The 27,273-nt window shown below is 46.6% G+C and overlaps 2 protein-coding genes across 2 annotated transcripts in view; both read left to right on the top strand.

Annotated features, from left to right (window-relative positions):
• Positions 1–26,287, top strand: part of DDI2 (DNA damage inducible 1 homolog 2) — a 38,134-nt gene extending 11,847 nt beyond the window's left edge. Inside the window, exons 3-10 of the mRNA XM_070079255.1 lie at positions 4,857–5,090; positions 7,544–7,670; positions 10,174–10,301; positions 14,663–14,791; positions 17,510–17,613; positions 19,072–19,249; positions 21,367–21,429; positions 24,156–26,287. Coding sequence (XP_069935356.1) covers positions 4,857–5,090; positions 7,544–7,670; positions 10,174–10,301; positions 14,663–14,791; positions 17,510–17,613; positions 19,072–19,249; positions 21,367–21,383 — 917 coding nt within the window. The 3' untranslated portion in view covers positions 21,384–21,429; positions 24,156–26,287. The remainder of the gene's footprint in view (positions 1–4,856; positions 5,091–7,543; positions 7,671–10,173; positions 10,302–14,662; positions 14,792–17,509; positions 17,614–19,071; positions 19,250–21,366; positions 21,430–24,155) is intronic.
• RSC1A1 (regulator of solute carriers 1) lies at positions 24,164–26,287 on the top strand. The gene is given in 1 exon segment (NM_001082774.1): positions 24,164–26,287. A coding segment is annotated over 1 exon segment (1,773 nt). The 5' UTR covers positions 24,164–24,187; the 3' UTR covers positions 25,961–26,287.
• Positions 26,288–27,273: the final 986 nt, after the last annotated feature.

Here is a 27,273-nt window from a genome sequence, read left to right as displayed (position 1 = left end):
TCCGCACACTGTGCTTGGGGGTTTAGGGAGGTTCTCCGTCCTGAAATGGTAAGCAGAACTGTTTAGATGTGGGCGTGTGTGCGTACTTGATGAGACAGGGCCACTGCTTGTTTCAGCTGCTCAGAGGGGCTTTTGGTGTGTGTTTTCCAGTCCCTGCCATATTCGGGTTGAGTGCTAGGTCACCTGTTTTGAAGGCTGTGGTGACAGAGGGTAGGGCGGTGTCTGAGTGGTGACAGACTCCAGCTTAGGGCACAATGCTTTCATTCAGCCTGAAACTGGAGCTGTGAGACTGTTAGCACTGGCTCCAGTGGGTCTCAGTTACATTAGCCCCTTGGGGTCACTGCTGAAGTTTTTGGAAAGATTGGTAGTTAAGATATGCCGGTTAATAAAACCCACATCTTCCTTTGGTTAGTTTGATGACATTGTGGTGTTTTTTTTTTTTTTTTTTTTTTTGACAGGCAGAGTGGACAGTGAGAGAGACAGAGAAAGGTCTTCCTTTTGCTGTTGGTTCACCCTCCAATGGCCGCCGGCGCACCGCGCTGATCCAAAGGCAAGAGCCAGATGCTTCTCCTGGTCTCCCATGGGGTGCAGGGCCCAAGGACTTGGGCCATCCTCCACTGCACTCCCGGGCCACAGCAGAGAGCTGGCCTGGAAGAGGGGCAACCAGGACAGAATCCGGCACCCCAACCGGGACTAGAACCCGGTGTGCCAGCGCCGCAAGGCGGAGGATTAGCCTAGTGAGCCGCGGCGCCGGCCCCTGATGACATTGTTCTTGAGACACATTTTTTTTTCTTCTGTGTGCTATTAAGCTTGAGAGAGCTAATAGTTGGTAAAGGGAAGAGTAAAAAGTAAACAAGTTTTTTGTGTTTTTTTTTTTTTTTTTTTTTTTTTGGACAGGCAGATTGGACAGTGAGAGAGAGAGAGAGAGAGAAAGGTCTTCCTTTGCCGTTGGTTCACCCTCCAATGGCTGCCTCGGCCGGCGCACCGCGCTGATCCGAAGGCAAGAGCCAGATGCTTCTCCTGGTCTCCCATGGGGTGCAGGGCCCAAGCACCTGGGCCATCCTCCACTGCACTCCCGGGCCACAGCAGAGAGCTGGCCTGGAAGAGGGGCAACCGGGACAGAATCCGACGCCCCGGCCAGGACTAGAACCCGGTGTGCCGGCACCGCAAGGCGGAGGATTAGCCTAGTGAGCCGCGGCGCCAGCCAGTAAACAAGTTTTTAAAAATCATTCTGGGGGTGGACACGTGGCTTAGTGGTTAGGGCACCACGTCGGGTTCCTACAGCCTGGGTCGAAGCGCCTGGGTTTGAGTCTCAAATTCGTTCTCAGTTCCAGCTTCCTGCTAGTGTGTACCCGGCGGCAGCTGTGATGACTGAGGTGGTGCGTCCCTGCCACCCGCGTGATCTGGATGGAGCTCCCAGCTCCTAGCTTCAGTCTGGCCCAGCCGTAGCCAGCGTGGCCGTGTTGGGGAGTGAACCAGGGAAGAGAATGCTGTCTGTCTCTCAAATAAGTAAAAATTACTCTAAAGTGAGTGGCCTCCCTAGATAAGATGGAACACTGGTGGAGATAAAATTCTTCAACGTGCAAAGAAGGCCTGCCCATGTATGTTTTGCTGGTTGGTACAGCTTAACGGCCTCACGGAGACCAAGCCATCCCACTTTTCCGTTGGTTGGGAGCACCTACACCCACACCCACCCAGCGTAGTCTCTTTGAAGAAAATCCTTAGTTGAACTCCTGCTGAGAGGCAGAAACTACCTGAGATAAATCATTACCTTTTCTATTTGAGGTCCCAAAGCCTTCAGCATGGTCCCAGACTGGTCAGCTTTGAGCATGAAATGTATTTGTGGGGTTGAAGAATCAGGGATTAATTCGGGTCTGGACCCTCATTCTTGCTCTGCTTTTTTTTACTTCTCTCTCCTTTTTCTGTTTCTAAATTTTTTAAAGATTTATTTATTTGCATTTGTAAGTTACAGAGGGAGAGGGAGAGAAAGAGAAAGGAAAAAAGAAATCTTTGATTGCTTGTTCACCCTTCAGATGGCCACAACTGCCAGGGCTGAGCCAAGCTGAAGTCAGGAGCTGCATCCAGGTCTCCCACATGGGTGGCAGGGGCCCAAGCACTTGGGCATCTTCTACTGCTTTTCCCAGGCCATTAGCTGGGAGGTGGATCAGAAGTAGAGCTGCCGGGACACAAACCAGTGTTCACATGGGGTGCCGGCATTGTAGGCAACAGTTTTGCCCAGTATGCCACAACACCGGCCCCTTCTTTCTTTCTTTTTTTAATAAAAGCTTTATTGAGGGGCTGGCGCTGTGGCACAATGGGTTAACACCCTGGCCTGAAGCACCAGCATCCCATATGGGCGCTGGTTCAAGACCCAGTTGCTCCACTTCCTGTTCAGCTCTCTGCTATGGCCTGGGAAAGCAGTAGAAGATGGCCTAAGTCCTTGGGCCCCTCCACCCATGTGGGAGACCTGGAAGAAGCTCCTGGCTCCTGACTTCGGATAGGCACAGCTCCAGCTGTTGCGGCCATCTGGGAAGTGAACTATCGGTTGGAAGACCTCTCTCTCTGCCTCTCCTCTCTCTGTCTCACTCTTTCAAATAAATTTAAAAAAAAAAGCTTTATTGAGATCTAATTCACATATCATACAACTGATCCATTTAAAGGATACAAGTCAGTGTCGTTTAGTATGTCACAGAGTTGCACAACCATAACCACAGTTAAGTGTAGCACATTTCCTTAAAAAGAAACCCTGTATCTGTTAACAGTCATTTCCAATTTCTTGGTAGCCCTATGCATGCGCTGATGTACTTTGTCACTTTTTAGCTCTTGTGGGTGTTTCATATAAATGGAGTCATGTAATAAAGGGGTCATCTGTGTAAGGATTACAGCTCCCTTACTTTCATTTCAGTATAGTCAGCTTAGACCAGAGTATAGAACTTGGGTGTGTAGCTGCTGCTGCTTTTTAAAAAGATTTATTTATTTGAAAGGCAGAGTGAGAGATTGATTGATTGATTGATTCTATCTACTGGTTCACTCCCTGAATGGCTGCAATGGCTGGGGCCGGGCCAGGCTGAAGCCAGGGCCAGGAGCTTCATCCAGGTCTCCGATGTGGGTGCAGGGGCCCAGGTACCTGAGCCATCCTCTGCTTTTCTCCAGGCACATCAACAGGGATCTGGATCAGAAGCAGAGCAGCCAAGAGTTGAACCTGCCCCTGTTGTAACTTTTAAATCTGATAGATTTTGGTGTCCTTAACACTGAGAATCTGTGCCAATCTCTGCTGTTTTTTTCTCCTGTAAAACAATTATGTTTTACAGCCCCGCAGGCACTGTGGCATAGCAGGTAAAGCCACCGCCTGCAGTGCTGGCATCCTATATGGGCTCTGGTTTGAGTCCCAGCTGCTCCATTTCCAATCTAGCTCTCTTCCGTGGCCTGGGAAAGAAGTTGAAAATGGCCCAAGTGTTTGAACCCCTGCAGCTGCATGAGAGACCTGGAAGAAGCTCCAGGCTCCTGGCTTCAGATCGGCCCAGCTCCAGCCATTGCAGCCATTTGGGGAGTGAACCAGTGGATGGAAGACCTCTCTCTCTCTCTCTCTCTCTCTCTCTCTCTCTCTCTCTGCCTTTAAATAAGTAAATACATCTTTAAAAAAAAAAAAATTATGCCTGAAAACTGCCCAGGGCATCAGAGGAGTGGGCAGTGACAGGCAGATGGAAGTACAGTTCAAAGAACGGTTAGGAACCTCGTGATGGAGCAGCACTGTGGCGTAGTGGGTAAAGCCGCTGCTTGTGGTGCTGGCATCCCATATAGGTGTGGTTTGATTCCCAGCTGCTCCACTTATGATCCAGCTTCCTGCTAAGGCACCTGGGAAAGCAGTGGAGGATGGCCCAAGTCCTTGGGCCCCTACACCCATGTGGGAGCCTGTAAGAAGCTTCCTGGCTCCTGGCTTCGGTCTGGCCCAGGTCCAGCCCTTGCTGCCATTTGGGAAGTGAACCAGTAGTTGTAAGATCTCTGTCTCTATGTCTCTTCCTCTCCTTCTCTTGTAATTCTTTCAGAATAAGAAATAAATAAATCTCAAAAAAAAAAAAAAAAAGAAAGAAAAGAAAAACCCTTCTGAGCCATTGTGTTGAGCACACACTTGCAGAATTTAACAAAAGCTGTCCGCTTGGTGAGGACAGTAGTGTTTGCTCACGTCGAAGATCTCGGAAACATGTCAGGGCAGACTAGGGCTTTTCTCAAGACTGCGTCCGGGGGCTGGCCTTGTGGTGCAGCAGGTTAAGCTGCTGCCTGTGATGCTGTCATCCCACATGAATGCTGGCTTGAGTCCTAGCTGCTCCACTTCTGATCTGGCTTCCTGCTAATGCACCTGGGAAAGCCATGAAAGGTCCCAGGTACTTGGACCTTTGCCACCCATATGGGAGACCTGGACGGAGTTTCAGGCTCTTGGCTTTGGCCTGACCCACTCCTGGCCATTGTAAGTGAACCAGCAAATGGAGAATCTCTTCCCTCCCCAAGTCTGCCTTTCAAATAAATAAAACCTCTAAATTAGAAAGGAATCACATCTAGAGTTAAATTTACTGAGCCTGGTTTTAGTTCTTAAAAAAATAAACCTTGATACCTATTCTGGGATACTTTATCAGCCAAAAATTTGGGGTTTCTACTGTTGCTTGCCCCCCTTTGTTTATTGTTTCACTCTGAGACTGCAGTCTTCATGTTAAAATCTGTGGGAAAGAGCAAGGGAAAAAGCAGTAAGCCTAGGGTCACCATTTGCTGCTGTTACACACTGCAGTGAGTTTGCTGTTTCCTTCCAACACTTGTTTGTTGTGTAGTTACTTGAGTAAGCTTTGAGTTGATTTTCCCAACAGGCTTACCCCGGATAGACTTCAGCAGCATCGCTGTGCCTGGCACATCCAGTCCCCGGCAGCGTCCGCCGGCCGCAGTGAAGCCGTCCCACTCGTCTGGAGAAATGGCTGCATCTCCTCAGGGCTTGGACAATCCAGCCTTGCTCCGAGACATGTTGCTGGCCAACCCGCACGAGCTGTCCCTGCTGAAGGAGCGCAACCCACCCCTGGCCGAAGCTCTGCTCAGTGGAGATCTTGGTAAGCTCATTCACCTGGAAGACCCAGGCTGACCTGGCTCAAGTGGTCGTGTCGCAGCAGGAGAGGAGAGACTCAGACAATTGGTGCATGCCACCAGCCCACTGTGCCACATGATTGGTGGAACACACCAGTGAGTTGTGTGTGAGAGACAAATCAGCCCTATGACAAGAGCTGAGTGGTAGAATTTTGGAACTGAAATCCATTTAGACCAGCCCCCTTGGTTTTCACTTCTCGTTTTTCTAGCAGCATATAACCCAGGTGCTGATGAGCTCTGCTGTAGAAGAGTGCCAACAAGCCCATGTAGCGAAACAGAACCCCTCCCTCATCCTTGTGCACCCTAAATTTCGGAGCAGGGTTGTTATTTGGAACTGTACTGGGGCCATTTTTTAATTAAAAAGAGCATTTACTTTTAGTCATCTTTAATTTTAAAGCTTCTGTATATGTCTCCCATTTCACTCTTGGGTTTATGGAGCTGCACTGATTAAAATGTAGCAGACACCTGTAACTCATTCCTCAACTGACCATGTTTAACACTGAGGTAATATTTACCTAGAGAAGTTAATGGATTTAAGTGTAAGCCCAGGTAACCCCATCAAGATGCAGAACATCTCTCCCACTCCAGAAAGTCTGGTTTGTTTCCTTTATTCAGCTTCCTCCTCTCATAGGCTAATACTGTTCTAACAGTTATTATAGATTTGTTTTTTTTTTTTTTTTTTTTTTTTTTTTTTTTTTTTTTTTTAAAGAACTTTGAGGGCCAGAAAGCCATCTGCTTGTTCACTCCTGCCTTCAGCTGGTGGGGGCCAAGCCTAGGAGCAGGTAACTCAACCAGGTCTCCCGGGTAGTGGCTGAAACCCGATTACTTGACCCAGTATATGTTAGCAGGAAGCTGGAATCAGCTGGAGCTGGAGTCACATCTCAGTACTTGGATGTGGGACACAGGTGTATCAACTAGTGGGCCAGCAGTTTGGCTGCTTTTGAACTTCATGTATAGACTCATAGAAGATCTATTCAGTTGTGTTGGGCCTTTTTCACTCACCTTAATGAATTTTAGGTCCATCCTCTTCAGTAGTTCATATGACCATTATCTTGATTTCTCTAATTTCTTATGTTAGCATCTCTAATTGCTAAACACCACAATGATGGCATATTTAAGTTTACACTTTTTTTTTTTAAAGATTCATTTATTTAAAGGCAGAGTTGCAGAGAGAGAAAGAGAGAGAGACAGAGCGAGATCCTCCATCCACAGATTCACTCTCCAGATGGCTGAGATGGGCTGATCCAAAGCCAGGAGCTTCCTCTGGGTCTCCTGTGTGAGTGCAGGGTCCCAAACACCTGAGCCATCCTCCGCTGCCCTTCCAGGTGCACCAGCAGGGAGCTGGATTGGAAATGGAGCAGCCAGGAGCCAAACTGGTGCCCATAAGGGATGCCAGCTTCACAGGCGGGGCTTCACCTGCCATGCCACAGCGCTGGCCCCATGTTTACACATTTAAATAGACCACAATATAAGAAACAGCATACTAAATTCATCTTGTTACATACATCTTGTAGCAAACTGTAGAAATGATCCATGAAAGGATAGTCTTTGTTAACTACATTTTGTAGCAAGCAGTGTTTTCTCCTTGCTAAGTTCCCTCCTTATCCGTCAGGACACACAGACTATCAGTAGACTAACAGTAGTTTATCTGGTTTAAGGCAGAGAGTGTTAGAAAGGAAAGAAAACTAGAAGAGGAAAAAGGAGATATTTTGATACTCTGTCCTGTTTCTAGGTAATAGGATAATGAAGGCAATGTGGAGGAGGTAAGAAGACACATTTATTCGCCACTCAGTCATTTTCCATTGATTTAAAATGGAAAATTGGGGCTGGCATGTAGCATAGCAGGTTAATCTGCTGCCTGTGACTCCATCTTCCCATGTTGGCATACTGGTTCAAGTCCCAGGTGCTGTGTTTCTGATCAAGCTCCCTAATAATTTGTCTGGAAAAGCAGTGGAAGATGGCCCAAGTACCTGGACCTCTACCACCCACATGGGAGACCCAGAAGGAGCTCCTGGCTCCTGGCTCTGGCCTGGCCCAGACCGGGCTATTTTAGCCATTTGGAGAGTGAACCAGAGAATGAAGTAACTCTATCTCTCCCTCTTTCTCTGTCCCTCTGCCTTTCAAATAAATAAATAAATATTTAAATAAAGTGGAAAGTCATTATATGAATAAAAATGATATAATGGGTAATTTCTTACATGAGTGATAGATTATTACAAATACTTTTTCTTTATACTGAATTTAACAAAACAGTCTTACCTCCAAGAAGAGGAAGTAAATATAATTGCTCATTTCAGGTAATTTTTAGTCATCCCCTCTACATGTTTTACAGTTGTGTTTTGAGAAATTGTTTGGTGTGGGAAGTCTGTTGGCAAATGAAAGTATAGTGGTACTTAAGACTTTTTCCTTATTGTCGTAGAGAGATTTTCCAGGGTCCTGGTAGAGCAGCAGCAGGACCGGGCCCGGAGAGAGCAAGAGAGGATCCGTCTCTTTTCTGCTGACCCCTTTGATCTTGAAGCTCAGGCAAAGATAGAAGAAGACATAAGGTAACCTCAGTGTCTCCGGTTATTCTGTCCTCACAGTCTGACTCAGTACTGCAAAAGTCACAGATGCCCAACTTGATCCGTTCTGTTCTCCTGAACTCCCTCACTAAAGCAGCTCCAGGTAGACGCTCCCAGGACAGAGCAGAAGCCCCGTCTAGTGAGGCCACCACACTGGCCCCATAGCCTAGCTGGGAGGACATGCTGTGTGTGTGCTGACCAAATCCAGGGACTGGACACGACTGGATGAGAGAGGGACATGTCTGTGCAAATGAGCCTGCTGGTCCTAAGTGTGTTTTCCTTCTGCAGTTCTCACACCAGCCTCTGGATAAGCTGGTTTGCTAGACACGTTTCAGCTCCTGTTTCTGTAATGCAGTGGTTCTCACTCGAGGCTGCTTTAAACTCACACGAGAAGCTTTTACAACTGTGGTTGCTTGGGCTCTTTTCCCAGTTCTGATTAATCAGAATCTTCAGGCATGGAGCCTAAGGAAGTACCTTAACGCTGATCCGTCCTAGTCACAAGCAAGACATTGTTCTCCAGTGCCTTTTAGTAGGAGGATAGTGCCACCCCCACCATCCCCAGTCAGTTTGTGTTGGGAATCATGAAGATCTTAGTGTAACTAAGAAGAGTGTGATCCTGTTAGGCTGAGTAGCCTTTTAGCGGCTGTGCCATGATTCCTGGTTACCCAAATGAAACCTAACTCGGTCGGTATATTACATTGTCAATTGGGAAGTCAAATAATGCCTTTTAAAATTTTCTTAATTTCTCTGATCTTGAAATCAGAAGTGTATTCTAAATTTTTGAATTGTGTGACAACACCAAGCCATTAACACATGTTGTATCAGATGTTGGTAAAATGTCTTTTAAAAACTCCTCACTTGTTAAATCTATTGAGAAAAGCAGGAAGATACTTGTGTTCTCTAAACTAGATCATATTGCAGCTAGAAGTTGCAGGAGTGGTTTCCTGCGACCCAGGAGGCAGGAGGGGTGGGAAGGCCTCCTTGCAAACCATAGTGCAGTGAAATGGAGCAGGCCGTGCGGCTCCTGTGTCTCCCCAGGGAAGGAAGCAGGGCGACGCGTCCATTCTTGTAAAGGAGAAAACCTTGTGCCGCTGAAAAGCTTCTCCACACACACAGCCCAGGAGAGCCAGAGTAGCTAGTGTTCTCTCTGAGGTGTTTGCTGAGACTTAACCTGGGTGGGAGACGACTGCTGGATCGGGGTGCACAGTTAACCTTGGGGTTCTTCTAAGTTTAGTAATGGGCAGTCTGATAAAAGCTATGTGGTTGCATCAAGTGCCTGTTAAGTTGTATTTGGTCTGGCACACCAGTGAATGCACTGGTCATATGTACACTGAGGTGCATTAGCCAGCGTGTCTGCCTAACTAAACAAGGGTGCCTTTGACCTTCTTAGAGCTTCAGTGTTTTATTACAAAGCATCTGACACAGCCGTCGCTTCAGTTGAGCCCAGAGTAATGTTAGGAAAAAGGATGGGCACTGCAGCTTGGAGCAGGGCAGCAGACTTGCTCCGTGAAGGATCAGGTAGTGAATATTTTAGGCCTTGCAGGCCATATGATCTCTTTGGCTCACATGCAGCTCTGATGCCACCACATAAAACCAGCTGCAGACATGGGACGTGCCAGGGTGTGATGTCGCTGTAGAAACCTGTTTGCACAGACAGATGGTGGGCTGCAGTTGGATAGCCCCTGGTTTACAATGTGGTTTACCCCAGCTCTTGACCCCAGTCTCTTATTGTCTCAGTCTTCAGGTAAGTGGCCCAGACACTGACCTAGTTTCCATTAATTTCGGTAATTCTTGGTGATGTTTAAAAAAAAGATTGGGACTGAAGACATGAGATATTAGAGTAAGCTTGAACTCCTTTTCATATGCTTTTCTCATATATGAATTTTTTAGAAATGATTTGATGAGCCAAGTGAGCTATGATATATGTGTGTTCAGTTTTAATTGGTAGATGGCTGTTCTAGCATTTGCTCTTGTATCAGCAGCATGTTTGAGGTGTCTCATGCCTCTTAGCAATGCCGTGATGGGAGGTCAAACCCTGTCCCAGAGGTGAAGCGTCAGGTACAGCACAGGCAGCTGAAAGACTTGCGTCTGTGTTCTGCTGGCAGATTGGACGTGGGAAGGGAACTCGGGTTCCCAGTAAATCCTCAGTTAAAACAAGGGCATTCATGAAATCCTCACGTTCTACAGGGTAAAAGTGTCGTAGCCTTGCTCTGCAGAAGTTTATTTCCCTCTTTCTGAGCTTGTAGGGACCATACTTGTCTTACATGAGGGTGGGTTTCATGCCTTTAGAGCCCCTGCCGCCGTGTATCTCACTACCTGCTGCTGGATCACTCTTCGCTAGAGAGGGCAGCAGTTTCGGTTTCCATGACTTGGCTGCTGTATTTGGGACAAAAGATATTACAAATCTGTTTTTAATATTATGACTTTGAAATGGGTTTCTCTTCACGGAAATAACGCTTTTAGTGTACGCGGTTTTGGTTTGTTACAGGCAACAGAACATCGAGGAAAACATGACGATAGCAATGGAAGAGGCCCCGGAAAGTTTTGGCCAAGTAGTGATGCTTTATATTAACTGCAAAGTGAATGGACATCCTGTTAAAGCCTTCGTTGACTCAGGTGACCGCTGTGTTTTGTGTCTCGGTCTTCCTCGCCAACATCTTGCTGTGACATGGGAGGGGGAGGCACTTTTGTATGCTTTACAATGGGTGTGGTCCTTTGGACTGCTAACTGACAAGCCTCGAAGTTAGTGTTTCACTTGCTAATCTTCTTGATGGCAATAGGTTCATTTCTGTAATCATTTCTTGACAAGTTTCATATTTTGTGGTGCTTCCTTTTGGCTTCCTATTTCCCTTATTTGGTATCCTGAATTTCTTGATTACTTCTATAAAAGAACTGGGATTGAAAAAGTTGAGAATAAGGAGCTGTAAGAATGAGCTGTGGGGCTGGTGCTGTGCTGCAGTGAGTTAAAGCAGTGCCCTGTAGCTCCAGCATCCTGTATAGGCACTTACTTGAGTCCTGGCTGCTCCGCTCCCTAACCAGCTCCCTGCTAACACACCTGGGAACGCAACAGAGGATGGCCCAAGTGCTTGTGCCCCTGCACCCACATGGGAGACCCAGAAGAAGCTCCTGGCCCAGCCTAGTCATTGCAGCCATTTGGGAGTGAACCAGTGAATGGGTGATTTCTCTCTCTCTCTCTCTCTCTCTCTCCCCCTCCCTCTCTCCCTCTCTCCCTCTCCCTCTCCCTCTCCCTCCCTCCCTCCCTCCCCCTGTGTGTGTGTGTGTCTCCTTCCCGTTCTCTGTAACTGTGCCTTTCAAATAAATAAATAAATCTTAAAAACAAACAAACAAACCATGCTTTAGCCTGGGTTATGCGCCAACACTTTGCTAGGAATTAAGAGCAATGTAAGGCACAGTTCTTAAAGAACTTAACAGCTGGGTAAAGAGACAGGAGTTTCCCATTTGAGAGTTCAGTTAATCTGTGTGCTAACTGGCACCCATTAGACCACACCAGGCAATACAGCATGAGTGTGCGACTGGGTGGTCTTAGCATCTTAATTCTTAGTGTCTCACAAAAGGCTGTGAGGGAGGTTGAATACCTGGAGTGAGAGAAGCCCCTGCTCCAATAACACTTCCCTTCATTTGTTGATCAACAAATACTTGAGCACATTCCAGATTTCAGCTGTCTTGAATCACTTATGTTGAGATGTAGACTTTCCTGGAAAAAGTAAATCTTTGGTTCAATTTGTTTATTTTCAATTTATTTATTTGAGAGAGGGCTCCCGTCTACTGGTTAACTCCCCAAATACCTGTAACAACTAGGGCTGTGCTAGGGCTGAAGCCAGGAGCCAGGAACTCAATCCAGATTCCCTGCATGGGTGACACAAGTTACTTGAGCCATCTCCATTGCCTGCCATGCTCTACATTAGCAGGAAGCTGGAGTCAGGAGCCAGAGTTAGATACAGAACTACACACTCCAGTATGGAAAAGTGGGCATCTAAGTGCTTGTCCAAGCACCTGGCCCCTGATAATTCAGTTTAAAAGTCATCTGCTGACTATTTTGTGCAAGCACTGGTGTTAAGTGCTTGGGTGTAAGACTAACTGGATTTTCATAGGGTTCCTGTGTGAGTGAAAAAGACAAATATATACTAGACCTCCGTCTACCACTCAACACTGCCAATAAGCCCCATCCTAGGTGCTTTAAATATAGTTGATTTTATTTTATCCTTAGAATATATCTATGAGCTGTTTTCTTCTAGTCCTGTTTTACAGATAAGGAGATAAGTAAGTAGAGAGGTGCAGCTACCGTTCCAGGTATACGAAGTTCGTGTGTTCTGGATTTTGGATTTGTCCCAGATCTACTCTTTTTTTTTTTTTTGGACAGGCAGAGTGGACAGAGAGAGACAGAGAGAAAGGTCTTCCTTTGCTGTTGGTTCACCCTCCAATGGCCGCCGGCGCACCGCGCTGATCCGATGGCAGGAGCCAGGTACTTATCCTGGTCTCCCATGGGGTGCAGGGCCCAAGGACTTGGGCCACCCTCCACTGCACTCCCTGGCCACAGTAGAGAGCTGGCCTGGAAGAGGGGCAACTGTGACAGAATCCGGCGCCCCGACCGGGACTAGAACCCGGTGTGCTGGCGCCGCAAGGTGGAGGATTAGCCTAGTGAGCCGCGGCGCCAGCTCCCAGATCTACTCTTAACCACTCTGCAAAAGTCAGATGAGGTTAGGTGGACAGAAAGGCCACTTTTGACGCTTCCCAGAAGAGACCAGGAATGTCTCCCCAGAAGAGAGGGCCTGTGAGCCGAGCTGCTCGTGGGCTGAGGATGTGAGACTTTGCACTATGGCTGAGAAGAAGCAGGGGCGCAGTGGAAATCCTCTCTGGCCTGGCTCTGACCTGGTGACAACCCTAGTCAGCCTTTTGGAGGAAGGTGGAGAGAGAGAAGGCAAGGAGAAAACAGCCTTCCCAGTTTCCCTTTTGCTTCCTTATTTCTGGGCCTCCATGGGCCTGTCCTTCCTCAAATGCCAAGCCAGCACTTTCAGTTTATAAAGTGTAGGTGCCTCATGAGTGGTGTGAACAGGAAGAAGTGTGGTTGGGCAGGAAGTGGGTCTTGAGCCGGGCTGTAAAGTGCAGGTGGAATTCCGAGAAAGTGAAAGCAGGGGCGAGAGCTCTTTACAGGAGGGACAAAGTACTTTTGAAAGCAGGGGCGAGAGCTCTTTACAGGAGGGACAAAGTACTGTTCAAGTAGTTGGACTGTAAGGCTGGAAGGAACCAGTTAGACCAGGGGAGGCAGGTCTGACGTGGCGATGAGCCTTGAAAGGAAAGGGCATTTGGCACAGGTGCTGGGAAGCCCAGATCCCACTGGCATGCCCTGGCTCCCTACCAGCATCTGGCTCCTGACTTCCGCTTCCTGCTTATGCTGACCCCTAGAGGCAGCGGTGATAGCTCAAGTGGTAGGGGCCCTGCCACCATTATGGGTTACCTGGATTGAATGTCTGACTCCAGCTTTGACCCCAGCTAGGAGCCGTTTGGAGCATCTGGGGAGTGGACCAACAGATCTGAGTGTGCTCTTGCTGCCTCCCTCCAGCCTCTTCCCTTCCTCTCTTCCTCTCTCTTTGCATCTCAAATAACAACCAAAAGCATAGTTTCTAAAATAAAAGTGACTAAAATATAGATACTGTAAAAAAGAAGCAGTGAAAGCCATTAAGATCTTTTGAACACATCAAGTAAGTGATTTGAAGAAGCTGATATTTTAGGAAAACAGCAGGGGCAGATCAGGAAAATTCTGTATACTGAAGAGTTAAAACTGTTTCCTTGCTTTAAGTGAAGTGGTTTGAAAGCCAGAGAAGTTGTCCACTTGAGTGAGCTAGGCTGATTGCAAAGGTCAGAGGAGAAAGGTCAGAGGTAGCCGAAATTACGTAAAACTTATTTACAGATTTGGGACAGAGTTAGCAGACAGAGGCTAGGAGTAAAGGAGTTAAAAGTGAACTGTGCCTCAGTTTTATAAAGACTAGTAGAAAATGTTAGCAAAGCTACAGAAATCCAAAGTGAGAGTTATTTGGGGGAGAGTCTTGTACCTGTTGGCTTTGAGATACACAGCGCAGCACACAGGAATGTAGAAGCCGAGTTAGGACTACAGATGAAGACTAGAGCCTGGCCTGCCTCCTGCACCAGCCGACTTCAGCTGAGTTCATGTGACAGGCAGAGAAAATACTTCAAAAGAGGGTCTAACTGGGGAGGAGTATGGGGAGTTCACTTCTAATTTTTTGGGTGACTACAGGATATATATTTTTAACTGGTAAGCTGTAATGTCCCGAAGTTTGAAATAAAAATCACTTGGTAAGGTGCTTAGATCAGTGAAAGTTGCATAGAGTGTTAAGTACTGTCTAACTTTATGTTGCCATGTGCAGACACAGTGGTCGTCATCTGAACTTTCAGGAGGTCCTTTTCCAGTTTTCTTTCTCTTGATAGTTTTAAAATATCCTTTAATTATTACATTGCAAAGTAATATTCTTTCCCTCACAGTATGGGAACTGTGTTTCAGATGCTAATGTGTTGAAGTGAAAGTTCAAATAAGGTGGGCAGGACATCTATTAGATAGGAATGATGTCACAGAGAAAAACCTTAAGGTGTGCTTGCTTTCTGCCTTGTTCTTTATGTTGTATTTCTTAAAAATTAATTTATTTTTTGTTTATTTGGAAGGCAGAGAGATCTTCCATCCACTAGCTCACTCCCCAATTGCCTACAACACCTGGGGCTGGGTCAGGCCAAAGCCAGGGGTCTGGAACTCCATGCAGGTCTTGCATGTGGTTGTGGCAGGGACCCAAGTACCAGCGCCATTATCTGCTGCCTCCCAGGGGGTGTGTTAGCAGGGAGCTGGATCTGCGGTGCAGTGCCAGATGCCCCCTTAGTTTATGCTGTACTTTGAATCTTGCCACAAATGTGGATTCTTTAAATTATCTGATGTTTCTGTCCCTCTCCAGGTGCCCAGATGACTATTATGAGCCAAGCTTGTGCGGAAAGGTGTAACATAATGAGATTGGTGGACCGTCGGTGGGCTGGGATTGCCAAAGGAGTGGGCACCCAGAAGATTATTGGAAGGGTACATCTGGGTGAGTAGGGTAGTGGATTTTTAAGTGTTTTTTTTTACCTCTATATGGATTCATCTAATCCCAGTAAACCTAACTCCTAGAAACTTTAAATCCCACATTCTGTCAACATAGGATTTACATGTTTCTGCTGGTTGCAAAGTAACTAGTTTTCGACAGACTTCCCAGTTCCAGCTCCTCAGACATAATCCCTTGCAGTTATTTTAGCTGATTTATTTTGGTACTTACCTCCACTCGAAATGGAAAGATTGTACAGCTGGTGGAGCTATGTGAATACCTTTGAGTGCTGAGTCATCTACTTGAACACAATTGCTTTTCTGTCTAGTATTTTTTTTGTTAGAATTAATAACTGTCTTCCTTTTTGCAATATCACTTGGTTTGTTATGTGCTAGTCAAACACTTCCTTCTGGCTACATAAATTTCCTTTAAATAGATTCTAATACAGTGGGTATCATATACATGTCATGCTGTCAGGACACATCTTCCAAGCCTGGACTGGTGCTGGTTCCAAACCTGCTACTTCGTTGTTTTGGAGTCTCTCTTTTTTTTTTTTTTTTTTTTTTTTTTTTAAGATTTATTTATTTATTTGAAAGAGTTACAGAGAGAGAGATCTTTCGTCTGCTGGTTCACTCCCCAATTGGCCGCAATGGCCATAGCTGCACTGATCTGAAGCCAGGAGCCAGGAGCTTCTTCTGGGTCTCCCATGTGGGTGTAAGGGCCCAAGGAATTGAGCCATCTTCCACCGCTTTCCCAGGCCATCAGCAGGGAGCTGGATCAGAAGTGGAGCAACCGGGTCTCAAACCAGCACCCATATGGGATGCCAGCGCTTCAGGCCAGGGCGTTAACCCTCTGCGCCACAGTGCAGGCCCCTGGAAGTTAATTTAAAAGATTCAAAGTGTACAAATTTTAGTTCCCTTTTAGAAAACCTTTAGACGTGTATAGGAAGGAGATGTTAACATCAAGCAAATTGATCTCTTTAAAGATATAGTTATTTATTTTATTTGAAAAGTAGAAACATAGAGATCCCATCTGCTGGCTCACCCCCAAATGCCCACAATACTTGGCCTGGGCCAAGCTGAAGGCAGTGGCCAAGGATTCCATCTGGGTCTCCCACATAGGTAGCAGAGGACCCAGCCTCTGAGCTGTCCCCTGTTGCCCACCAGGGTGTACGTTAGCAAGTAGCAGCAACTGGGAGAAGAGCTGGGGCTGGTACTCAGGCAGTCCAGTACAGGAGGTGTTCCAGGAAGCCTCTTAATCACCGCATCAGACATCTGCTTCTCGTCTTTTTAAAAATTTGAGAGAGAGAGGTACCATCTACTGGTTCATTCTCTGTATGTCCACAGCATCCCCAATTTGGGGGCTGAGCCAGAAGTCGGGAACTCAATCCAGGTCTCCCATGTGGGACAGGGACCCCACCACTCGCGCTATCACCTCTGCCTACCAGAATATGAATCAGTAAGAAGCTCGCGTCACGAGCTGGGTACAGGCACTGGCGTGGTATTAGGGGTAAAGCCGCTGCCTACGATACCAGTATCCATGTGGGTACCAATTCGAGTCCTGTTGTTCCACTTCTGATCCAGCTCCATGCTAATGTGTCTGGGAAAGCAGTAGAAGATGGCCCAAGTACTTAGGCCCCTGTACCCACGTGGGAGACCCAGAAGAAGCTCCTGACTCTTGGCTTCAGTCTGGTCCAACTCTGGCCATTGTGGCCATTTGGGAAGTGATCCAGCGGGTGGAAGATCTCTCTCCCTCTCTCTAACTCTGCCTTTCAAATAAGTAAAATAAATCTTAAACAAACAAACAAAAAACAGGAAAAAGCTGGATACAGGGCAGGCATTGTGGTACATTGGGATAGACTGCTTCCCATCTAGCTCCCTACTAGTGTGCTTAGGTAGGCAGCAGAAGATGGCTGAAGTGCTTGGGCCCTGCCACCCAGGTGGGAGACCTGGATGGAGTTCCAGGCTCCAGGCTTCAGCCTGGCCCAGCCCTGGACACTTGGGGCCTTTTGGGGAGTGACCAGAGCATGGAAGATCTCTGTCTCACTCTCTCTGTCTCTGTGCCTTACAAATAAGTAGATCTTTAAAAAAAAAAAAAAAAAAAAAAAAAAAAAAAAAAGATACATCGAACTGAGGTATTTTATTTCTTTGAAAGGCAGAGTTACAGAGAGAAAGAGACAGACACAAATCTTCCATCTACAGGATCATTTCCCAAATGGCCACAATGGCTGAAGCTGGTTCAGGCCAGAGCCAGGAGCTTCCTGGTCTCCCAAGTGGGTGCAGGGGCCCAAGCACTTGAGCAATTCTCTGCTGCTTTCCCAAGCCGTAGCAGAGAGCTAGGTCAGAAGTGGAGATGCTGGGACTTGAACCAGGGTCCGTATGGACGCTGGCGCTGCGGGTAGGGGCTTCACCTGCTACACCATAACACCCGCCCCATTATTTTTTAATCTTTAATGCTCGTCTTCCTCTCCACCTGAGCTTGAGTCCTAATGGCATCACCTGTCAAACCCGTGGTTCTACTGGATCCCCTTTATGAGTCAGCACCGTCATTGGTTCTTAAACTGCTCATTGGTTTTACCAGATTTTCGTACTTGTCTTACCTGTCTGCCTTATTTGCCTTGGCTTCGACTGGAGGAAGCCGCGGCCCAGAGTGACAGGTTCATTCCAGAGCGTGCCTGAGGCTGTGAAGCAAGGGTGAATAACCTCTTCCCTCTCTGTGCTTCAGCTCAGGTTCAGATTGAAGGAGATTTCCTGGCGTGTTCCTTCTCCATCCTTGAGGAGCAGCCCATGGACATGCTTCTGGGACTGGACATGCTGAAACGGCACCAGGTAGTCAGCAGCTTCACGCTAGTTTTGCATCAGCTTTTTGTATGTTGTGTGATTATCTGGTATCTGTTGGTCCCAAGTACAGGAAAACCAAGGAGCATGAGTTCTCAAAATTGGAAGTCATATAAAGGTTGACGTGGCATAGCCAAAAAAAATAGAATCTGTCTTTGTCAAATCTCTCTGTGAATCTGTTAAAATTCTACTGTTTGTTTTAAGATTGCAGTGGACAGTTTGACCCCTTGTGTAAATTTTAAGATTCTAGTGTTTTGATGTTTTACTGCAAGTGCAAGTTTTGTGAATCTTCACTAATTTTGGATGCTAATCAGATAGTACTTGGGAAGGACCCCAAAGTTAAGGCAAGTGTACATACAGCGTTGAGAATGAAAATGTTTATTTAGTACAGGGAGGAAAATTTACAAGTATATTAATTTGTGGTAATATTTATAAAACTACTCTGAATCCTAATAATTTAAGATATAGTGTTCTCTGGGTACTAAAGATTTCTCACAGCAGAGTTTTATATCCAGTTAATATTTTTTTCACTATTATAAAGCTCTTAAAATAATGCATTCTATAAAATAATTACATTGTTTTCCTAAGATTGCATTCTAAATAGAGGGGATGAGTAGATGTATCTGTAAGTAGAAGCTATTTTCTTATATTTAATCATTGTATGGGGCGGGGGGGGGAATGTCTGGCCTGCAGGCCATATAAGGCCCACAGAATCATTTGATCTGGCCCTGCCACGGCAGCTGCAGGATGGCCTCCAAATTCAGTTAATCTGTAGCAGACCAGTTTTATGTTGATAATTTTTATGGCCTGCAAATGTTATAAAAATCCAAGCAGCAGAAACAGTTTCCCCACCCCGGTATAGACCTGTAGACTCCAACCTTATAGACATAAATCATACATGCCTATAACTGTCATATATTAAGTAGTTTAAAACATACCAAAGAAACATAGAATTGAAAGATACCAAGAGCATGAAATAAAGAATACTTTTGTAGAGATTTCATTGCACATCTACCACTTTTGAGACCATTAGCATAGAGCTTAAATGTATCTGTACTTTATATAATAAGTAAATACAGCAAGAAAATCGGACTGTGTGACTAGTGTGGTCGAGCGCAGCAGGAAAGTGATTTGCATGTTCCTGAAAGTTGGGGCTGCCAGTTGTGCCTAGTACCTTTCCATTTATCAGAAATGAACAGATGTCGTTCTAAATAAAAATAAATGCAAATTATATCCTATAAAATTATTCTGCTGTAAATGTCAAACATTTAAAAAAGCCATCTAAATTAACACAATATCACACGAGTTAACGTTTAAATACTCTATAAAGGCATTTTCTTGAAAACGTCCCTGTCCGTGGTGTTGTCTGAATGGAGTCTCGGCTGAGAGCGTAGATTTTCTGCCTGGTGTTTTAGCTGCTGTTGTCATGTTCGGTTTCTTCCCTCCCAGTGCTCCATCGACCTCAAGAAGAACGTGCTCGTGATTGGCACCACAGGTTCACAAACCACCTTCCTGCCGGAGGGGGAGCTGCCGGAGTGTGCTCGGCTGGCGTACGGGGCTGTGCGGCCGGAGGAGATTGCAGACCAAGAGTTAGCGGAAGCCATTCAGAAATCAGCAGAGGATGCAGGTATTTGGGTCGACTTGAGCCCGTGAATGGAACTGGTTTTGCTGGGGAGCCGGGGAAGTGCTCCAGAGGTAGGGACCGGTGCGGCTGTGACCGGTTTCAGCAGCCAGCGGTAGACTGTTAACGTTTGTCTTCTTGCTGCCTCCGCCCATCTCTTACTACAGCAGAGAAGATGCGGTGTTTCAGCAGATCCAGAAACGTCTGTTGCTGTGTGCAGGATACACTGGGAGTTACCTCGCTTAGACACATTTCGGTGGGCTTCATGAAGGAATTGTAGCCGCAGGCACACACCTTTGTGTTCAGAATTATTTTCCTAAAAATCTTTCCTTCTTCTAGGCCCATTTTTTTTTTTTTTTTTTTTGAGGGACAGCACTGTCACTGTCAGTAAGCAGCTCTCACTTTATAGATATGTGGTGAAGGTGCTGCCACTCAAAGCCATGAGAACCAACGGCAGGAAGCATGCGTGACTGTTAACCGGAGTGCACTGTTCATGCTGTCATTGAGAGTGTGCTGAAACAACATATTAACTATGAAGTGAAGCTACCTAATACTTTTTCCCAATGTCGATTGTTTTGGCCGGCCTGTTTAAGTTAAAGATGGAGCCGAGTATTCTGGATAAAGTGGGGCAACACAGTTTTACTGAATTCTCCATCTGTCAAAGAACAGTGAATCTGGGATGTGTTAACTTTCAAGTTTGGGTTATTTAAAGTCTTGAGCTGGAATCACTCATCCATGTGACAGATACCACATATTGCTTTTCTAGTACAGTGACATGTATCAGAGTTAACAGTCGAGGGAGTAACCTTCTCCTAAAGACAAGAGGGTAAGAACTTTAAAAGCAAGCAGCCAGGTCTGCCACACTTCCTGGACAGCATCCAGACGTCCAGCCCTGCGCCCGTCAGGACGGGTGTGTGGAGCAGATGGAGGTTTCCCGGCTGGCCTTGTTCAGGGTCTGTTCCCATCAGCTTTTGGCTCGGTGTTAACATAGAAGGCACAGCGTTGGTTGTGACCAGTGTTTTGTGGGAAGGGAAAGATTCTGAGCAACCAGACAGGAAGAAGCTAACTTAATCGTGTTAATCTCTGCAGCAAGTTAGCTTAAGTGAGTTAGGCCTGCACACTCATCCTGTGTTGCTTTTGGCGGTAACTGGTCTTCTTGTGTGTACTGTGTATTACTATGAGGATATGTCGCCATTTTGTGAAATTTCTGCCCTTCTATTTCTTTTTAAATTTAACTTCCACAGTCTTGGCATTGTTATTCCCAAGAAACAGTGCCGCCAGCAATGATTTCTAGTACCAGTAACCGTTACCCTCTTTGGGCGACTACCGTATTCTAATCAAAAGCACAGGAAGTTGAAAAAGATACCCCAGAGGCTTCCAGGCTCAGTGACGAGGGTGTTCCAGTGCCCGAGGATGAAAAGGGGCGGCTTCCCCGGAACACCCCCTGCCGACAGGGACGGCATGCCGAGTCCCGGAAAGCAGCTGCGGATCACGTGCTGTTTCTTGGAAGTGCTGCTTCCCGGCATCGTTGGCAGTCAGACTCTGGACACAGTAGGTGAAGGTGTTGCTAAGAATCACTTCTGTGGCAGATATTTTACTCAAAATATCTTCATCTTTTCTCGCAGTTGAGAAATTAGGTGCTACATCTGACAGACTTTGAAAATTGATAAGAAGGCAAAGAAGATAAGTCAGGATAGAATTGAAGGAGGTTCGGTTTGTTTGATTCTAAAAATGAATCTCAACTGAGAGAAATTTGGAAAGTGACCATTCCACGTGTTCTCACTTTTACTCCCTAACAGGGTTTCATAGCTAATTCCATTCGATGGGTCTACTTTTTTCACCTGTTGTGCGCGTTTGCCCTTGAATTCTCTGAGTAAATGGGTAAAATTCATTTCTTTCCAAGTTCTGTTAAAAATGTGTTGCAGTTGACATAGCCTATGTATTGTGGGAGTACTGAAGCAACCAGCAGATCTTTCCGATGTCCAGACCAGAGGAGCATTCCCCCAACTGACTCCATGAGTTCCCGATTTTAAAATGGCAAAGGAATGGAAACTATAACCCTGCATGCTGTGTGGTTTGCGTTGTTAACCCAAGTTTGCTTGTCTGTTTCCTAATTCAAACAGAGCGTCAGAAGCCATGATGCATGTAGTGTGTGTGTGCTGCAGCTGGAGTGGGCCCCAGACCAGGTATTTATAGACGCCACGTTCAGCCTTCGTCCAGTGTCATCCGCAGTCTGAACTTGTCTGTACTGCAGCAGTCTTGGAAGTTGGCTTCTGTCATGCATTCCACCTCGTGTGATCTGGTTACAACCAGCCTGCGCGTGCATTTGTATGTTGGCATACATGCTTACCTAAGAGTAGATTCCTGTTTAAAACTGTATGAATTATAAGAACGGGGCAGGGAATTTCAGCAAAGACAGCCTCCATTAACTCTGCCGTATCTGTTCTATCACAGCCCTTTGTTGTTGGAAGTAACTTTTTTTGTAATGCATTTTAGGAATTCCTTTCCTCTGAAAAACTAAGAGCTCTTTTTTTCACATTGTTGTGTGTGACCACCTGGAGTTTTGAGGGGTAGGGGGAAGAAGAAATTTTCATTGTGTTGAGAAAGAAATGGAAACTTCAACTTGACCAGGATCACAGAGCCTGTAACATAGGCAAGACTTGCACTTTATTCTTGCAACAGGAGCTGAGTCTTTGCTTTCTCCCTGTGTCCCTGGCTTGACAGATTCTCCATGGGAGGCTCTTCATTTCCATTTCCCTGCGGTGTAAATATGACACATGGCATCCTGAGGCTGTCAGCTGACAGATCAGGAGGAAATGTTAGCTGCTAAACTGGCAGCCCTAGGTTTTACAGGGGGTTGCAGGCTGGTTGTAATCAGATACATAGCATTTAATTTCTTCTTTCTCTCTCCTGGTAAGGATGGGTTAAAATAGGCCTAGTTTGATTGTTCTTGATACCCATTCTCATCCTCTTCTGCTGTCAGGTAGTACTGACCCAGTCCCCCCTCCACGTAGCTCTTAGGACAGTGAATCTGACCGTGTCCACTACCGGAGGCCTGTGCTGCTTTTCTAATGAGTACAAACCCATTGAGCCCTGTTCACCTTGACCTTCCCTGGTTGTTTATCAGTGCATAGCAGTGCCAGAGGCCTTTCTCATCCTCCTCTGTGTTACCAGCATGGGTATGTCACTACAGTGCAGTTTTTTCTGTTTGCGTTAGTTCAAAATCGAACCTCTTCCAGAGTCAGCCTTAGAGACTGGTAATACCTGTGTTTCTAGATTCTAGTGGAGATGGTTCAGACTGAGGCAAATGTTGTTTTCCTGCTTACTGCTAATGTTCATTCCAAAGGTTGAGTTGCACCTGCCCAAAAAGATTGTCTTGTGAAGTCATCTTTGTTACCAGCCTTTGGACTTTTAAAATTTTTTTATTTTCATTTTATTTGAAAGGCAGAGAGACAATAGGTCTTCCTTCTGCTGGTTTACTCCCAAGATCCCTGCAACCACCAGGCTTGTACTAGGCCAAAGCAAGGAGTTCAGAACTCCCTCTGGCTCTCCCACATGGGTTGCAGGGACCCAAGTACCTCAGCCATCAGCCGCTGCTGCCCAGGGAGCACTAGCAGACAGCTGGATTGTAAGCAGAGTGACTGGGACTCGAGCCAGGCACTCCCATATGGGACACGGGCACCCCAAGCAGCAACTTCTGTGTCAAAACTCCCACCCTGGCTTTGAGTTCAGTCTTACAACAAATGCATTGAAGCTTATTTTAACTGGATGAATGGGAAAAAGAAAATTGGAACTGATGTTTAAAGATACGGTTAGCTGTTCACAATGAGCTGATTTTTTTTGTTGTTGTTGTTAAGATTTATATATATATAAGAATTACAGAGAGAGATGTCTTCCATCCACAGGTTCATTCCCCGAATGACTGTAATGGCTGAGGTTGGGCCAGGCCAAAGCCAGGAGCTTCTGAGGGGTCTCCCACACGGGTGCACGGACCCAAGCACTTGGGCCACCCTCCCTGCTTTCCTAGGCACGTGAGCAAGGAGGTCGATCAGAAGCGGAGCACCAGGACTTGAACTGGCGCCCATATGGAATGCCTGTGCTGCAAGTGGTGGCTTACCCCACTGCGCCTCAATGCTGGCCCCGCATGAGCTGATGGCTAGGCCTGTCACCTTATCTGAGTGTTCCTTAAGTGCAGTTAACTTAGATAGTCACTGCCTGTTGAACAACTGTTATGAACTGTCTGTCCACTACTCCACCAGGTCCCCTTGAAGAACATAACTGTTCTTAACATAGTTGGACTCTATTCATGTGGTAACTGATAGTCCTTTATTTACTTTATTTATTTGGAGGCAGAGGCACAGAGACATCGCATTCACTGGTTGACTCTCTAATCAGAGGTAGAATCGTGTTTGCTTCTTTGTCTTCTGGAAGCCCCTGAGCATCATGTAAATTCTCAAATTCCAAGTTTTAGACCTCTCTTAATTTGAGTGTTCTCATTTGAAACATGAAAAGTGCATTGATGTGGGAAGCATCCTACTCAAAGATTCTCGATCGCACAGGAGCTTATTGCAAATGAAAAGTAGATTTACCCCCCAGGATGCACACTTAACAAACATCCCACATTATTTTAGGGCAAGTGGTGGACAAAGCACTCGAGGAGAAACTATCGATGAGTTCAGAGTAAAGAGCCGCGGGTGTTCTGCAGTCCCGCGCACTAGCCCAGCCATGTACCTCTTAAACATCTGCCACGTGGGAAAGAATTCTTTCACATTTTTAATTGTCTCTGTGAGAGGATCCTGAGATTAAGGGCCTGATTTCATTTATTCTGTCCTGTTTAGACTTGTATCCCCTGGAAATGCAGTGGCCCTTTTTATGTGCTGATTGATCTCCCTTTCCCTTTTGTTCTGTATAGAGAAAAGTGGTAAAGAATCTACCTCACTGGGAATGTCGTCCTCACCACCCTTAGATGGATCTGACCATCCAGCCCATTCTTCAGGACAGAGTCCTGAGGCTGGGAACCCCACGAGTCTTGCTCGCTCTGTATCTGCTTCAGTCTGCCCTGTCAAGCCCGATAACCCAGATAGCACTGAACCTGAAGCTGTGACGGCCTTGGAGGCTTCAGACGGATTCCAGATAAACTCTAAGCAGACAGACCGCCTTCCTCTCCAGGGCCATTCTCCCTGTGCTGCTGCCGCAGCCCCGAGCTCAGCTATGCCTTTGCGGCATTCATCTGAAGCAGCAGGTGTTGCCGATAGCCTGGAGGCATCTGCCGAAAGACGCACCCAGGGCCTCCGATTTCATCTCCACACGCGACAGGAAGTGAATTTATCCATCACGACTACCAGGATGCATGAACCACAAATGTTTGCAGGTGAAGAGGGTTGGCATCCAGAAAATCAGAACCCGAGTCAAGTGAACGACCTCCAGCAGCACCAAGAACCAGAGAACGCGCGGCATGAGGCGGGCCCTCGGGACGCTCCGAGTGACACAGGGGACCTTGAACTTCCCGGGGAAAGGCAGCAGAAACACGAAGTTGCTGACCGGGAAGCCACGATGAGAGGCGGTCGTCTGCAGCAGGACGCGGGTCTTCCAGATCCAGGGAAGGGTGCTCTCCCTTCAGGACGCTGTGGCCGCCCGGACTCAGAAACGCTTATGGAAGTGGATGCAGCCGAACAGTCGCTGGTTGCTGTGCTGAGTTCCAGTGTCGGGAACGGCAGCGCGTCTGGTCTCACTTTAGGGAATCCCCTGATGGAAGTAGAGCCACCAACGTGCAGCCCTTCGTCTGAGATCCTGAATGGTTCCATCCCCATTCAGGATCTGCAGCCCCCAGAAGGTAGTGTGGAGATGCCTGGGACAGACAGAGCATACGGCGGCCGGGCCTCCTCCTCGAGTGTCTGCGGCAGCAGTCAGCCCCCTGCAGAGTCCGCAGAAGAATCTTGTTCGTCTATAACCACAGCCTTGAAAGAGCTTCATGAACTTTTGGTCATTAGTAGTAAACCAGCTTCAGAAGCTGCGTATGAAGAAGTTACGTGTCAATCAGAAGGAACAGCTTGGGGGCAGACGCGTGTTAACCCTTCTGAAAGATGGACCGAAAGTGAGCGTCGTACCCAGGATGAGGAGCGGCCACAGGTGTCGCATGCCATACCTGTATGCGTGAAGACAGAAAAATTAACAGACGCTTCACCTGACACCAGAATAGAAGATGGAGAAAATGCTACCTTCCAGGGTCCAGGCGGTGGCCTGTCAACTGATCACGGTGCCCCCAGATCCAGGGGCTCGGTGCACGAGAGCCGTTCTGTCACTGTAACCTCAGCTGAAACATCTAATCAATCACACCGCATCTTAGGTGTGGAAATTTCACCCAGACTTTTAACAGGTGAGGGGGATGCTCTCAGTCAGACTTGTGAGCAGACTAAGTCTTTGCTGGTTAAAGACTTGGGTCAGGGCACACAGAACCCAGCACCAGACAGGCCTGCGACCAGAGAAGACGTCTGTCGTGACGCTGCACGACCATCTCTTGAAGTTGAAGCACCTCCCAGCCACTCGTCAGGTCCCTGCATTCTCCCACCACTAGGCTTTCCTGCTGCTGATATTGACCGGATTCTCCGTGCCGGCTTCACTTTGCAGGAAGCTCTTGGGGCTTTGCATCGAGTCGGTGGAAATGCAGACCTTGCACTTCTTGTTTTGCTAGCAAAGAACATTGTAGTCCCTACGTAACTGTGGAAGGTGGGCTAGACCGTACTCCATTCCCTTAAAAAATGCTCTTTCTATACACACATAACACACACACACACACACACACACACACACTCACCACATATACAGTATGTGTAGAAACCTGCAAGCAGAATGTTGAGCCAGATTTTTTTTTTTAAAGATTTTTTTCGGCCAAAGTAATTTATGATCTCTTGTCTGATGAATTTGTCTTCTACTTGTTAAAATTTGAACCTTTTTAAATGTATTGGCAGTATGTGCATACAGAAGCTTTTTATTCTCATTAAGATGATGTATTCTGGAATAAAATGGATGGTTTTGTGTATAGCATACCATTTTAGAATGAGAGTGAATGCTTTGAAAGGCAGAAGCCATGAGAAACCCCGCCACCCACGTAGCTAAAAACGCTGCTTGTGTGTCTGCCATAGGCAAGGAGTGGCTTGCTGACTCAGTCATAGTTGGGTGTTTGGAATTATACCCAGTGCTGTATGTATTGTGATTCATTAATTATTACAGGAAGTTGAAGAATAATTGAATACTATCTCTCAGAGCGGTATGGTTTTTATCTGTTGCTTAGGATTTGGCATTTTAATAGGGTGATCGGGGAGGGTTTAAAACTTGGGCTGCTTTGTGCATCGCAGGCTGCTGCATGGATTGATTGCCAAATATCTTTTTTACCTTGAGGGGGATGTAGTGGGGAAATTAACGTCAGAGTGAAACGTGGTGCTACCCTGATTTTAAAAAGGTGATGGGGGCGGGAGGAGAACCTGTAATTCCATTTCCAAATGTCTTGAGAACTGTGAGTGAGAGTTCACGGCCAAGACACTGGGATTCATTAGAGATTGAGTTTGCTAGCTTCTCGCTGGTCACTCCTCAGTCAGTAATGATGGACTGCAGTTGATTGCTTTCTGAACTTGCCTGGGAGGCTCTTCAAAAGCTTGCTGTGAGCTGCGATTTGAGTGAAGTACTGAGGTGTGCAGCCGTGTCACTGGTTCATCTTGGTTCTCGGGATGGTCAGCCTGGCTGGTGAGTGGCCGTCATGGCAGTGAGAGGCGATTGCAGTTTCTGGTGCAAGTGGCCTTGGTAGAGTTTTCTCATCCTTTTCTTTCCTCAGGAGTTTCTTTTTAAAGCAAGATTCATCGTATCTGTGTTTACCATGTCGAGTTAGAGTGGGGCACACTGTACAGATGTATTTATTGTGGCCTTTTTTTATACAAGGACTAGCCCTTGGAAATCCTTATCCTGGGGGCCCCACTGTGCAATAACCCTGCTGGAGAGATTTTAGTGATTCTTCCTTGAAAAGAATAAACTGCCCT

This window comes from Oryctolagus cuniculus, chromosome 7 (assembly GCF_964237555.1).
Source record: "Oryctolagus cuniculus chromosome 7, mOryCun1.1, whole genome shotgun sequence".
Classification (NCBI taxonomy): Eukaryota; Metazoa; Chordata; class Mammalia; order Lagomorpha; family Leporidae; genus Oryctolagus; species Oryctolagus cuniculus.
Note: the sequence above shows the minus strand (reverse complement) of the source record. Positions and strands in the feature narration are given on the sequence as shown.